Genomic DNA, 16,567 nt, shown 5'->3' with positions numbered 1-16,567 from the left:
ATTGGGCTGTTAAAAATCGCAACTTTATTACAAAAGCAAAAAGATGATAATTATCCCACGTTAATTCTTCAGAATCTCTGCACGGGGTAACACTCAAGATTCTACAGGCCCCCTTAAAGGACAATCCATATCATATGTCCTTAAACAATGCTGATAGAAGTGCCAGACGCATGTCATTTTAAGGATCCTGCATTTTAAAGCTGCACTCTCACAGACTTACCGTTTTGACTTTTTTTCTCTTGGAGTGAGCCAAATTTTGCAAAAATATACATAAAAGATAACCAGTGATATAAGAATCCTGACAAAAGATCAGAGTGCAGATTATCTTATTGGCGCTCCGAAATTAATGTTTTATTATTAGCTAGAAGCGTTACTAATGCTAAAAGAACAATGCATTAAAGAACAATGCATAAAAGATTTAAAAAAAGAAAAAAAGAAAAAAGGAAAACCGGTCATTTGATTTTTTGTAAGCAGTCTTAAATCACTAGTTTCAATGCATTTTGGCAAAAATTGGCTCTGACCAAGACAAAAAAAAAAAAAAAAAAAATCTGTGAGAGTGCAGCTCTAAAGAGAAGTTCTCATCCTTATTTGGGTCAGAACCAGAACAATTTGTTTAATGTGATTTAAATCAAACAAGTGCACCCTCAGCTGATGCCAATGCTCGTCTGTTACAAATGATCATCATTCAAGGGGCATAACTCAATAAAAATTAAAACAAGAGTTATGCTGTATATTGGCGTTTATATAGTTATGAATTTTTCGACAAGTGGGCTTGTCCCTGTAGTTTTCATTGTATTATTAATGTTAAAGATTAAAACACTGAAGATAGTTCAGGATTAAACTCATATCAAAAACAACCAGATTTGAAGGTGCCGTAAACAGCCAAACCAGTCTTTCAAATAATACAAATTTAGAATAAAATTTCACAAATAAAAATGCGTCAACTTTTCACCTCACAAAATTTTACATCAAAAGCGTGTTCAAAAGTTCTTATCATGTGGGAAGACAACATGATTTATTAGAGAAAACAGCATTTTTTGCGGACTATCGCACATGTTATTCCTCATGCAGGATTTTACTATCTTTTCTGGACTATCGGCACATGTAATTTAACTCCGTTTTCAATTAGCTATCATGCTTTATGCGCATGCAATGTGTTATAGTTTTTTGGAACAAAAACTCAAGTTTGATTTTTTACATTCTTTTAACAAAGAGAAATTACTGAGATTAATTGTCAAACGAATCAAAAATATTAACTTCCGTATTTAAAAATTATTTTTTAAGATTTTTTTTATCAACGAACTTTCCAGTAAAGTAAAAAGATCAATGCTATATTTAATCTATTCTTTGATGAAAGTCTCGATGAAATACTGATGGTGTTTTTTATTCACTGTCTGTACCAACAAACCAGAGAAATAAATAATTACCTCAGAAAGTGTCATAAGCACTCCAAAGACTGGTGTAAACTTGTAGTTCTTGCATTTTTTTGTTGCCCAAAGATGATCGACAGGCTGAGTGATGTGAAGCTGACTCGTGATTACGTCGCAAACGTCTTTCCGTTTCCACTTGAGGGTTTCCAAGGCAATGCGGGACACTTCGATTTTCTCGTTGACTGAGCAAGAAAATTTGCGAATCGATGAGGATTTTCTTTGTCGATTTATCGTCACTGTCTGGGATTTCTGAAATAACAGAATGATAGGGTTGTACAGGACAGAATGATACAGTTCAACCAGTCTCTATTTTATTTCTCAGATATAAATAAAAAAAATATTTTACGTAGCTATTAATCTAAAATCCCATTTTTAAAGCTATTATTTTTCTTATCTAAAACATAAATCATACCGTTCTTAGGTCTGATCGTTAAAGTTGCACGAGATAAACATTAAACCTGCACTCGCCAAGATTGACAGCATTGACTTTTCGTTTATTTTTTGTCTCAGAATCAGCTGATTTTGGAATTAATGTCCTCAATTCAGTCATATAAGATCCCATACTATAGAACAGATCTCAGTTGGTTTGAAAACTGCCGAACACATTTTTTTTTAAGCGTAAGTAATGCTTTTAGCCATAAAACATCAATTTTCGTATGTAAATATGAAAAACTGCAATCTGATCTTTTGGTCAGCAGTTTTGCATCACTGCCTTCCAGACATTAACGCAAAAATTGGCTCATTCCAAGTTAAAAAATTTAAATGTTCTCAAAAGGGTCAATATAATAGAGTGCAGCTTTTAAATGCATTAAAATCAATATGTTTCTTTGTACCTTTATCAAATTGATACATGTAACTAATTTGAATTGTTTGATACTAAGTTCCTATGCCTTGGACCTCTTAAACAAGGTTTATATTTGATAGCTTGACTACTTGGCTTGACCCTGTAGTTTCACTAAATCAGGATTATTTAAAATAGTTCTCCAAATTCGAAAAAAAAAATGGGGATCCTGCGGGGTTTTTTTTTGCGATATGGTTGAATACATTTTATGTTAACAAATAAAATAAATTCTAAATCATGTATCTGAAGTATTTTCATAATTCATCTCTGCATTTGGTTTAATTTTACATGTTATATAAATGAAATTGAGAAAAAATTGGATGTATAAATCAGAATAAATGGCTGTGTACATATGAAATTTCTATATAAATCATACCAGACCAGTCATAAAATATAACTGATGCAATTTGCGCAACAAATAATATTTCAATTTCTCTCAGTTCAGTAAGTGGTTTTCACCATTATGGTAAATTGGTAATGAAATTATGTAAAGCAATTTTCCTTGATCCATGCAAGCAATCCATAAATATAAGTACTATATTTTATGTAGAGGAAATTGTACATATTTATTGTTATTCACGTAAAATGATCTAATATGCAACAAAAAATGATTTCGGAATTTAATGTCAAATTTAAATATCTTGTACTAATTTTTCTTAAATGATATATTCTGTTGCCTTCTTGAATCAGCTAATTGCAAATTTACATCTTACATGAACTGCGAAAAAAAGAGGACTATGGAGCGAGGGGCTTAATCTTTCCCTGTCTTTTGATTGGTTAACATATTCTATTCTTAACCCAAAGCACTTTTGAAAATCAAGCTGCTGCTTAGGTAAGGAGGTATCTTAAAGGATACTATGGAATAACACTCTGTGTACAGAATAATTTTCTGTGTACAGAATAACGCTCTGTGTACAGATGAACGCTCTGTGTACAAAATAATGCTCTGTGTACAGAAGAATGCTCTGTGTACCAAATTAAGCTCTGTGTAAAGAATAACGCTCTGTGTAAGGAACACAGCCTACATGTAAGTGTTGGTTTCTACTGGTATGAGAGGTTACCAATGATCATCTATTTTTCTCCATCAATCAAAGGGCACTTGTAGAACAATACAACATCAAATTCATTAAAACCGGATCGCCTTTTAACACTCTGGGGTCTTATTATAACATGGGCAAGTATTTCAGGACATGAATGGTCAAAGGCAAGCAACTAAACAGCTAGCTTTCTCACCGCATTGATATGACCCAAAATTTCTTCAATTTTCTCTTTCGCTTCCTTCAAGTTATCCTTGTCGGGATGTGAGTTTGGTGTTGTTCTGTAAAGACGGTCCAGTAACAGCGGATATCTGAAAGAAAAGATAAGATAAAAAAGATAAAATAAAATAGATGAATTAAGTTTGGATAAAAATCTGATTTTGACCTAAAGGAAAATTGTCCCACAAATAAAACAATTTGTCTGATGATTACATTTAGTAATGGTGAATGGTTGTAAGTTATGTCTTTAGTTGCAAAATTATTCATTTCTGCAAGTACCTATTAACACTTTTCAAGTGTTTAGTGGTCTACATAATATTTTGTGAACTAGCCATCAATTGGGTCAGCCACTGTTTATATATACTGCTTCACCTAATTAAAACCAGAAACAGCTGATTGCTGATTAACTGAAATAAATGTATTGAAAATCAATGAAATACTGCATTCTTAATAGGCAAAATATTATTTTGACCTCTAAATTCTGAATTAACCGTCATGTCAAATGTTTCGGCCTGCATGATATATGGGGATATTGTCTGTGTCACTCAGGTGCTACTTATTACTTACCTCATTATTCGCTGGACAGGAACCATAAGGAAGGATTTAAGATGCATGCGACGTAACTGTTGGTTGTCGTTCTGTGACGCTTGCAGGAAAATTCGCAACAACTCACGGTCACGCTCAAACTGCTCCAATAACACAGGTGCTTGGGACTGAAAATTTTCAAGAAAAAACATTTTAATATTATTTCTGTAATTTTATTCCCTGATTACATGTTACACTGATATAATCATTGTCTGTTTAAACTGATGAAAATATATTAAAACAGTTGATCAAGTAAATTAGTCGCATATATTCTGACAGTGAATGCCACATGCTTAGATGCATTAGTGGAACAAGAAAGACAACTCAAATTGACTATTTTGTTCTTACATTTTTATCTCCCTTAAAATGCCCCGGAATAAGAATTATAACTGAAAGCGACTAAAACTTTGTTTGGTAACTTTCATCATTGTTTTTCTGTTTTTATTCAGCTTACCTGATTAACACAGTAGTTTTCAAATGTTAGAAACATGGTGGAAGATTCTAAAAATAGACTGCCAATGAGCACCTCCTGAAGATCCTGAAAATGTAATTTGATTGGTTACATTTTGGAAACTATTAATAGTCATCCAATAAAAATCTAGAACATAGTAAAAAAGAAAATATCCTGCTTGGATATTATACTTTTAAGTTTTAAATTGAAATTAAGATTATTCTGACATTTTATGGACAAAGTGCATACTTAGAACCTCTGTTGATATATATTGTTTATTTGCTTTCACAAGAAAGATTTTAATAAATTCAAAATAATTACTGATAACTTACACAATCATTGTTTGAGTTTGCGAAGCCGATCGAAGACTTCAGTTTTGATATGAAATGCTTGTTGATGTGGATAAGTTCGTCTAAGTTGAGGAATATTGCATCAAGCTGCTCCCGACTAAGAAGGCTGGCTCTTAACATTGGCTTGTAGAATTCCTGGAAAAAATTGCAGAAATTAGTTTAAATTTCAACATTTTTTTTCGGCAAAGTCTCAAAACACCCTGTAATATTTTCATTTCATTGTATTAAGTGTGATAAAAGGAATGTTTTTATACATTTTAATCCAATAACAATAAATAGTTTGTAATAACTGAAATGTTTTCTGTGAAATAAAACAATCAACGGGATATTTTGTATAATGAAGTTTCTGTTTATGACTTTAAAGGGTCAGTAAAAAAACACAAGCACAAGATACACAATAGTTATGGGAATTGCTATTTCTTCTTCCGATATATCAATGAAAATATTTGCCAACTTGTCTTATTTCCATACATGTGATAATTTCTTGGGTCGATTCCGGGACACCCATCGTAATGTCAACGCACACTAGGGGGGTCCGGGGGCATGCCCCCCCGGAATTTTTTTTAAATGGGGAACGTCTATGGTGCATTCTATATCATATCTGGGGCTATTTTAGTCGTTTTTAACGTCGGGAAAATGTACCTATTTTGACTGCCAAGACGTATTTTTTACTTGACATGGTTGTTTTTTTTTCTGCATTTTCTTGAAAAAATAAAACCACCAGATATTTTCCCAGGCTTTAAATGAAGTGCTAACCAGGAGGATATGCAGTCTACTTTCGGTTTCATCAAAACAGGAAATAAACAACTATACGGGCACCTGTTTTCCCGCGCTTTTGAGAACATGCGTTACAAAATATTTATTTTTTCATCACATTTAAAACGTTTGCAATTTATGACACACAATATTTTTCAGACGATAAAGAAGATTTTCCAGTCGATGAGCTTTTTTTCCGTTTGGAGATGCATATACCATGGTCACGTGATTAAAGCACTCTATATAACCACCTGTAAACCCCATATCGTCAGTTTTATTTCGGCGTAAAAATACACACGATAGTTCGGAAAAAAGGTCAAAACACTAAAATTCCTTATGGACGCGTAAGTTGTTAAAAGTTGTTTAAAGTATAACGACGTATCGACTTTGAAATTTGAAAGGACTATGGGATGTTTTCCGTGTTTTAATTTTTTTTTTTTTTTTACTCATTTTGTCACTTTCTTTGAACTTACCTTCATGCTCGTTTGTTGGTAAAATGTGTGAAAAATATCAATTCATCAATTAAAAGCTATCATTCATAAGACCAAACAAATCCATATGAAAACAATGAATTTGTATACAAGAACCCTCCCCCACTCGTTAAGCACAACAATAGGCCGATAGATCAATTATCGGGTGGTTACGATGACCTCGACGACACACGTACCAATTAACGGATTAGTGTCAACATGTCCTGTGTTTTACGACCAGTGTCCCGGACAGGCAAAATAGCTGACTTACATTGGTAAAATTAAGATAATCGATTCCGATTCCGAGATTATTTTTTTTTTCGTTTTTTTTTTATGACTTTCCGGGACAAACATGCACCCTCCGTGACTCCGTGACAGAGATACGATTTCCGGGACAATCCCGGACGTCCGGGACGTTATCACATGTATGCTTATTTCGATTGAAAAAGACCTATTACATCAATGTGAGTGTACATCTTAATCAATTTTTGAAATATGGCCAGCTAATCAACAAAGACTAGGACCAGGCTTACAATGCTTGAAATAATGGAACAATGGCTATGAAAATATCCTAACTTACTTTTTTCTTGACCCCCCAAAAAAATAACAACAACAATCTACTTTAAGCTTAACCACACAAAATAACAAAAACAATGATATACGAAGAAACAAACCTCTTTAAGAAGATTCAGGTCTCGGCCATAGTTGATTTCAGTGTCTGTTATTTCTTGAATGGTTTCTTTACGCTCGATTCTGCGCTGAATACACTTTGTACACAATTGGTAATTGGCGTTGTGGACGCTCGATAAGTTCCGATTATCACCCGCACACTCGGGACAATCTGTCTGCTGAAAACAACAGAAGGAAACATTTAAAATAATATTTTGGTATTGTGAATTCTCCGTATCTAATTCCGATAAACATAATTGGAACAAGCTGACTGAAACCGACAGAAACAAATATTTTCATAAATAGTTTGGAATTTTGAATGCTCAATATCTTCCTATTAAAAATTGCACAATTTTCCGCTTTCATCCCTAAAACGAAAGTCATCCTGATAAAAATCCATTTCACTCTGAAATTTAACACATGAAATAATCAAATATATGTTTACCATGAAATCCATCCGATGAAAGCACACAGAATCTAAACTTATCATTTTTCACAAAATCATAAAATAACTACCAAATGTAGTAAAGTGATCAAAGTGAATATAAAATCGTGGTGGCAAAAGTTTTCTTTATATATCTCTGAAAATTGTGAAATCTTAATTCCTTACACAAGCGAATCAAAACTTGACAATCACGAGGGTTAACTCCCTTAAAACGTGCCAAAGAGCACATGAGTGTCCATATCAGTACAAATAACATGTCAACGTGCAGCGACATTCACATGGTCGAGCTTTTATTAGAACAAGCTTAAAAGGACAAGAGAACATTTGTTTCCGGTCCTGATTTATTCCGATGCATTTAACACTATCTTTGGGAAATGATCATATCATATTTTTTTAAGGTTTTGGGGAAGGGGTCATATGGCGTTCTATTTTGGGCAGAAAACGCATATAGAATCATTTTAAGGGGAATGCAATGTATAAAACTAACTTCAAAAGTTGGCGAAAACAGCAAGATTTCTGAGAATTTTACAAAAGGGAAGATTTTCAATGAAAGATTTTTTACAGTATATAATTTTCACGTTAACGAATAATTCATTCACAAACTTCAAAAACGCAAAATTCAGTACAACTTTTTACAGTGCTCAATAACCGAACATGGTGAAAACTTAATAGCCATGGCCTAAGTATAAAACAGATCAACTGGATAGCTAGTTTAATTAGCTTAATTCTCATCCTGATTGACAATGATAGTCTCTGAGTAATGACAATTTGTGAGCTGGCTTACTTAAAGGGGCACAACGAATATAGCATGAAGCTAAAAAAATGATATTACCTTTCAATAACTATTATATTTTATAAATGATTATTTTTTAATAAATTGTTACGCGGCCACAAATTCCACAGTTTAAAAGGCACCAAAATATCCCTAATAATTTTTATCAGTACACAAATCATATGCTTTTTGGTTATGAGTAAAATACAATAATGCATAAAAATAAAGAGATTTTTTTACATAAACCTATAGTGTACCCCTTTAATAAAATACAGTCTGGATATTTCTACAGAAAGCGTGCCGGTTTTTTCCGCTTTAATTTGTCATATAACATTACTGTCTTCAATGTCAGCTTATCATAGATAAGAAATTGACGACAATTTAACAAAGGAATTATTTTCGATTAAGTTTTGTTGTAGGCCTAAAAATAACTCTTTTGATGAATAAATGTACTTCATATCACGCAAAGTTTTCGTAATTTGAACCATTTAAATGGTATAAATAATATTTCGTCACATGGTCTGCAGACACAGTATTCTTATTTATAGTAACAGCTAGCTTTGCTCCAACAGATACAATCGCAATACTTTTGCCATCTCCGGCAAGCTTCCGTATAGAACTCACGTACATAGGCCTTAAGATATACGCACACGTGATGAAGCTGCTGGCTGTTAGCTTATAACTATTAAAAATGCTAAATATTTGATAACATAAACAATGAACTGATATGAGTCATTTTGATTCGTGTCTCAATTACGCTAAACTTGAAATAGACTCATCTAACTTTCAAGACCAGTATAATGTCACTACCTCTCCTCACTAGAACATATTACTCTTTGGAGAAACTTGAAATAGATTCAATTTAACTATAAAGAGCAGTATATTATGTCACTACCTCTCCTCCCTTAAACATCAAATATGTCCCTTGACAGCTGAAAACTTATACAACAGATTTTCAATATGGGAGCTGCCGTATTATCCTGTTGTACTGATCTCAGAAAATATAGTTTAGAGAAAGGTTTACAACAATAGCAAGTCTGGAGTTCTTTTCCCTTACCCTATTGTTATCGGTACTGCATGGAATATCCGAGTATGCAGGGAACCAGACAAAACAAGAGCGTGCATCAAGAACTGGTTTTGATCGGAAATTAATGCAGCATTTAGTAGTGACCATGTATATGTTGTTTTGTACTCTATGTGAAAAACAAATGAGAAAAAAAAAGTTTAAATTAATTAATTTTCATCAAATCAAAGGACAACATTGCAAACCATAGTTGGTTGAGAAATTGTTAAATATGTGTGATAACCGCAGAATCGATACGTGAATGAAACTTTCCGTTGAAGGATCATGAAAATCTTCCGTTGTGGCAGCATGAGTCATGTTACTTGTTGAAGCTAATCTCGATACAGTACAAAGAGAGGACGATCAAGTTGAATGTGGTGCGCAAGAGAAGGCAAACTTGGCAGGTTGTTTTGTTGGAATCCCACAAACTGTAGAACGTAATTGCAGTAAAGGGATATTTTTATTTTTTTCCCGATTTTATGCCTAACTGTGACCACACAACTTTAACTAGAAACTTGACATGTAAGAAAAAAATGACAAGTCCTTCTTATTGACATTGCTATTACAATTACAATCACTTAATTGAAAAAAAAATCATCTAAAAAATATGCCTCCATCGTCAGAATAACTAGCTATCAAGCAAAGAAAGAAAAGAAAAAAAACAACAGAAAAAACAACACTTCTCCATGATCAAAATAATTATCTAGGCAAGTAGAAGTTACAAAAAGAAAACAAACAACAATTTTTTATTTTTTCTATCACAGCGGGAAAGTCTGAAATAAATGTATAACATCAGTGGAAATTAACAAATTCATCCTGGCACGAAATACTACAAAACAATCTAAATTAAACTCCATTTAACTGACGTCACGCAATCGGAGAGAAAAAATTACGTAATATTATATTTACATGAATATTGTCAAGCTCCCCTTGACCATTAAAAAACAAGGGGGGCCCTTCATTTCAGCGGGCATTAATGCATTCACTTCAGATCTTAAAACATAACAAATAAGCTAAAAACCCAAACCCCTCATTTTACTTGATTGTAGACAAAAACAGATAACTTTGCAATAGAAGGTTAATTAATTAAGAAAGCTTAATTTAGTCTCTGAAGCCTTGGCATGGACATCCCTTGATTTCCAGGCAATGTCTCAGACAGTCCATGAAAGGCCAAATTTCCTTTAATCTTCTGATGTATAACAGGTGAAATAAGAAGGAACTCGGTGCAGTAGAGCTTATGACACAATACCATGAAAGTTATATGAGATAAACAAAAACTCAGACACACATTGAATAAAATAGACCTAGCGCCAGCAGTGTTAAGATCAACAGTCTACGAAGAACATTAAATGAGAGACTTTTATATACATATAATACATAATATAAGATTGATTGGAATTTTGATGCAGATTCTTCTTTACACACTTTCAGAAGTTTGATCAGTATTTTTGTACTGAATTGTCGCCAGCTCTATGTCAAATGGGTGCTTTGGGAGATACGCAATTGCTTTTATATGCCACCCACACCAGCTAAAACAGACACCAAAGCATTTGGGGAATTGCAGAAAATCTGTTTACTCCTTCATCACCTTGATTCCAATGTCTGAGGTCCTAGACTGACTGTCATGCTAATGAGATTGCCTCCGAAAATATACAATTAATTAACTGAAAATGGGGAGCTATATGTGTGTGTAAACAAGACCACAGTCATTTGATAGGAATGAAATCCTGCATTTGGTGTCATATGACCTGAAATACATTTAGTGACATTTAACCTACAATTTTTTTTTCTTCAAATTTATCAAAGGGGTCACTCCTTCCATCCTACCAACAATCTAGCATAAGATAACTATGAATTACTATGCAAATGTCAACAAATGACCCCCCCCCCCCAACTGCCCGAGAAAAAGGGGGTTTAGGTTTGTCTCACTACATTCACACTTGTCCATATTTCTCGCCAGGATTTGCTTCAAAACATTTATGAAGAGTTATTGCCCTTCCTTCTCTATGATTCCCTAGTTGTCACTCACTGGTAACATGTTGGTCAAGTTTGATGGGAATATCTTAAATGCCTTTTGAGTTATCTTTGAGTTTAAAAAAATAAATATTTCAGGACACTTTATATAGAATGATAGGACAAATTTCACACCACAAAAAATGACAAGAATACTTCAGTATTTTATGACAGACCTAAACACATTAAACAAAACAATGTGTTTTGATGTTTTCTCTTACCTTGAAAATTAAAAAAATTATTCAGAAATAAAAAATGATTTGTATTGTTTCATATCCATGGGGTTTTATTATTTTAAACTCTGTTAAACGCCACATGAATGACCTACTTTCCAACCAAAAGTTATGAGAAAATATGACATCCCATGATAATTCTCTTTTTCATCTTTATAGGACTTCACTAATTAATTTAACTCAATATTCAGTTTTCTCTGAAAATATCCAGGGAACATCAAAACAAAAGTTTCAAGGCTTTCAAGAATTAATGCGTCTGATGGACAAATTATCTTTTCATTTTAATGAGCCAATTCAAAGATTATGTTTTACTTTGATTATTGGTGACTCGTTATAATTTTGTTATCATTTGAAAGGGTATTAGCTTGTGCCTGGATTATTAATGACAAAATTAAATGTCCGTATATTAATATACATTACAGATAAAGTTATGGAAATTTGCATTTTTCACCGGCGGATGCAGGATTTGACGTAAGAGAGGGCATAACCATGGGGCATAACCTCACTCCTCCCTCTGAGAGCAAAAAATATTTGGTTTAAAGTGCCGTGCAGAGGGGGAAAGGGGTCCCCCAAGAAAATTTTGACAATTTCTTGTCAGAAACAATGCATTTTATTTCTTTTTCCTCCTATTTATTAAAAAAGGTTATGTGGATGCCATGTGCGCCCCCCCCCCCCCCCCCCCTGGATCCGCTAGTGAGTTCGTACGTTTGGTTTTTATTTCAACCGAAATTGGGTGGAGAATGACCTAATGTACAATATTTCTAGCCCCAAAATGTGGGTTTGTAATATTTTCAGTAATCCAAACACATCAATCCCTTTGAAATGATACCTATAACATAAGGGGTCGCCATGCATCCAGAATTTACAATTTATTGAGCATACCATACTTTATCTTTTAGCCTAAAACAAATTCTTTACTTAAAAATTCCTCAAACTAAGATTTTAAAGATACTTGTATTTTTTTCTGATGTCATTTATTGAAAGAGCTTCATATCACATGACAACTTCTCTAAGTGCATACACACTGGAAAGGAAATTATCAGAAACTTAAAAGTTGTCCGCAGATTTACTATTATTACACTTAGCTAAAAGCCTTTAGTGCATTCAGCCATTCAGGACATATTAAAACGTTAAGTTTTCAGCGTTCTCTACGTTTGCTCGACTTTTAAAGGTCATTGTCATTAAGTTCAGCGAACAAACAAAGCAAAATTACTAAGTGTTTCGTTACTTATAAAACATAATCAAATTAAAATATTTTAGACATTTCCACATCATTTATTCTTTTGGATTTTTTTAGCAAATTTGATACGCATCTGACATTTAAAAATACTGTGTGTGGTCACCATAAACAGTTCCCCTGTATAATTTTTTTTTATAGTTTTCAGTAAAGTTATATTTGTGTCACGTCCTTCGGGATTATCGAATAACATCTACGTAGTAATTTTTGGAAATAGGTCATCGTGTGAACTTTTGCGACCTTCTTATCACTAATATAGGTCAAAATATCGTAAGATCGTGAGATTCAGTTAAGGTAGATGATTCCCAAGTGTCACAAATCTAAATGAAAGTTTTACCTGCAAAATCAAAATACTTTGCCTAAAATAACCAATGAATAATACTTCTGTAATGTTCAGACTGTCAAAATATTTAAAGCAAAACCAATATACATTCTTCTTTTAATTCTAGATACAAAATAAACCAGTCTGAATAATTTTAGATACAAAATAAACCAGTCTTAATAATTCTATATACAGTGGAAAACTCACTAAACTGGATCCCCACAAAACCGGAACCTCGGAATTCTGAATACCGGACAAAAAATCAAGAAAATTTGTTAGTTGTCACCGTAATTTTACCTCACAAAACCGGACGTATATTTGTTCAAACATGTCAAAATGATTTTGTGTATTAGGAATTCGCGAATCGCGTGTCACTTTGTCACTTTGTTTTGACAGTCGGTGCGTCGTTAAATATATCACCTGTGATGTTGTGTTAACTCGATAATCGATAATGATGATTGCGCTGTGGATTGACTGCCGCGCGATAATCAAAGGATAATCGAACTTGTGAAAAGAAATTGATTGAAACATTAATTTGTTTGTTGCAGAAAATAAAGAACTAGAAACGGTTATTAAGTGATCATTTTGGAGGATTGTTTTATCTAAGACTTCTATGATTGAATCAAATTAGAGCAGTGCATTAATTAAACTATCAAACATACTTAACAAGCATTAAATTACGCGAGTTGTTTTATTTTAAGACTTGGAAAAAAAGATGATTATAAAAACGCAGAAATGTTTAATTATGTTTATCACTTTTGCATGTGCTTTAATCATGTCTCAACCTCCGTCTAAACGTCAACTTCCCTTTAAAGGTTAACTCAGTTAATATTTTGAGTAAACTTACTCCGTACATCAAATCCTCACTAAACCGGAATCCTCACTAAACCAGAAATTTTGCCCAGTCCGGACCTTGTCGTCCGCTTTAGTGAGTTTCCACTGTACAATTAAACCAGTCTAATAATTCTAGATACAAAATAAACCAGTCTCAATAATTCTTGATACAAAATAAACCAGTCTAATTAATTTTAGATAAAAAATAAACCAGTCTTAAATTATGACATCATACAGTGCTTAAGTGATTAAGAGAAATCAGTTGGATTTCTTTTCCAGGAAATTTGTTTGTTTACATTTTCAAGTGCTATAAAGCAATCTAAAAAAAATGTCTGCAACATTTGAACAGGTCATTACCAAGGTTTAAATGTTCTTTAAAATAAAAGGAAGCAGTAGGATGGATTATTTGTTAACCAGACCTTTAACTGGTAATGGAAAAACATTATAAAATATCCACAAAGTTTCTCAATAATCCCCTTGTCTGTATTATTATTCTAAATATACTTTTTCTCGGTTAAGTATTCGCATGATGGTATGACGGTAAACAAACATTATGTAAGTTTCTGTTTATAAACATTTTAACTCGTATTCAATTTAATTAATACATGTACTAATTGGAAAGTGGTATTCAAGGGTCTCTAAGGAGTACTCCAGACTAATCAGGTATCGTTGGATCGCAGTACACAGATACTTAGAATATGGCATTATTCAGTACACCGTCTCTCGAAATAGTTTAGTATCATTTGTTATGCAGGACGACGCTGGAGTATTCAGAATGCAAGGCAATATGTAATGTATCACTTAATGCATGTTATGACTATCTGTCTGTGTTAAGGCTTTATAGCTCTGGGTTTTCAAAACCTTACTGTACTGACAGCTTGAATTATGCCAACATTGGTCCTTTTTTCTCAGTTGTTAAAGGGCCATAATTAAACAAACCATTCCGCCAGAGTTATCTTACTTGCAAGTCAAGTCCACAAACACAATTTTTTTTATATAAGTAAACAAAACAAGCTATTTTTAAGATGGCCAACATAAGTTAATATTTTTTAATGTTAAATTGATTTCCATCATATATATGTTTAACGATGTCACATATTTAAATTTAAAGTGAATTTAAAATCTACATTATGAAGTGCACGTAAACATTAATCCCTCGCAGGGGTAATAACTCAGTAAATTGCAAGAAAATAATGGGCAGGGTACTTTAAAATGCTTGCTATAAAACGAAACATAAAGCGAACCATCTTTTCACTAAAAAACTAGGTTGTCCTCAGGGATAAGTTGCAACGTGCCATTCACTGACTATAAGAGGCCCTATTGTCCAAAATGTTTTTTTTATTTTATTTGTAAAAGGCATGGACCTATAACCTGGTCTGTCTCGAAGGTAATCAATCGTTGGATTTCGAAATATGTTTAGCAATAAAGGAGTTTCATTGGGCCTTACGCTCACGTATGATCATATTACAATGAAAACTTTATACGCCTGTATAATACTGTTTTCATTGGAAATAGAAGAACTTATTTCTTTAAACATTTTTTTTCTTTTTTAAAAGGTGCGTAACTAAAAAAGTAAGCTAAACTTGCAATGGGCCTCGAATTTGTCATTGTCAACAAACCTTGATTTCTACACTTCATTAGTGCTGCAGGAAAATTGACAGACCAAATCTTGTTTTCATGAATATTAAATTGGTAGGGGAGAAAACTCTTCTTCAAATGAAATTGCATGTTACAATTAAATACTCTTCAAGTAATAGATAAGAAAATTTATTTGTGGTTTGACAGTGGTCTTGTTACTAAATATAGAAAAGAACACAAAATGTTATTTCATTGGCTAAGATTTCGAAAAAGTCTCCATTCGGTACCAATGAAACTGCACCATTAAATATTCATGATTACAAGATTTTCTTAGATTTCCACGGTACTCAATGAAGCAAACTAGAATATACACATGTGATATTATTTCCTTTTTAAATACATTCAAAACCTGTTGGCTCGATATCCCAGAGACCTGCCAAAATACTTAATAAGCCTCCTGAATATCAAGCAAAGCAGGAATGCTTACATAGTGTAAAAAAAAATCAGTCCTTTACATCCAGTTCTAGCCAATGAGAAAATCGAGCCATCAATATCGAGCCAGTGGTTTTCGACTGTATAAATTTAACATATGATTTTACAAGCAGCTTCTTTGTTTATTTTGTCTACCAAAGATTTTTATTTATTTTGTATTCACCATTTTATGGAATAACAACTTTTAATGATAAAATATATCCATTGGAAATTGAAGCATTTTAAACATCTTGTTCTGGAAAACAAAACAATCTGCCAATTTATTCCAACTGCACTCAAGAACCTTATTATTTATTATAACAACTTTCACAAAAACTGACATTAAACATTTGTTTGTATAAGGCTGTTATTGAAGGAAATAAGGACATCCTTATCAAATGCAAATATTTACCACTTTCTGAAGGCAATAGATTTCCAGCCAACTCAAAATAATCTTTACTTTCAACTGACCAATGAAAATCGAGCATTTGTCAATGCTTTGCAAAACTAATTTAAATGTAAAAACATTGACAATTTTTTCGTCACGATAACATGGAAACACTCCTAGTCAGAATGAAATGTAAACAGAGATTTAGTTCCTTGGTAATGTTATCAAAATTATTTTTTGTCCAATGCGATGGCAGCATTTTTTTGAATATGCCATACATGATAAATAAGAGCTAGAATTATTCTGTTAAATCCACAGTTGTTACTGATTATGACAATGTGCATTGGATGGTTTTAACTGAGGCTCCAGGAGTGGTATTCAAATTCAACTTAACTTAATGTCA

General features: G+C 32.9%; 1 protein-coding gene across 3 annotated transcripts in view; it reads right to left on the bottom strand.

Moving 5' to 3' along the window:
• LOC128241612 (uncharacterized) overlaps positions 1-16,567 on the bottom strand; it is a 64,906-nt gene that overhangs the window by 7,848 nt on the left and 40,491 nt on the right. For 2 of the 3 annotated variants that reach the window (XM_052958621.1, XM_052958624.1), the window contains exons 7-12: positions 6,814-6,987; positions 4,896-5,048; positions 4,567-4,650; positions 4,095-4,240; positions 3,505-3,619; positions 1,428-1,679 (exon numbers count right to left, since the gene is read on the bottom strand). In XM_052958621.1, the coding sequence (XP_052814581.1) occupies positions 1,428-1,679; positions 3,505-3,619; positions 4,095-4,240; positions 4,567-4,650; positions 4,896-5,048; positions 6,814-6,987 (924 nt within the window). The remainder of the gene's footprint in view (positions 1-1,427; positions 1,680-3,504; positions 3,620-4,094; positions 4,241-4,566; positions 4,651-4,895; positions 5,049-6,813; positions 6,988-16,567) is intronic. The other variant, XM_052958625.1, reaches the window with a different exon arrangement.

Source organism: Mya arenaria, chromosome 7 (assembly GCF_026914265.1).
Source record: "Mya arenaria isolate MELC-2E11 chromosome 7, ASM2691426v1".
Lineage (NCBI taxonomy): Eukaryota > Metazoa > Mollusca > Bivalvia > Myida > Myidae > Mya > Mya arenaria.
The sequence above is the reverse complement of the archived record's forward strand: the minus strand, read 5'-3'. Positions and strand labels throughout refer to the sequence as shown.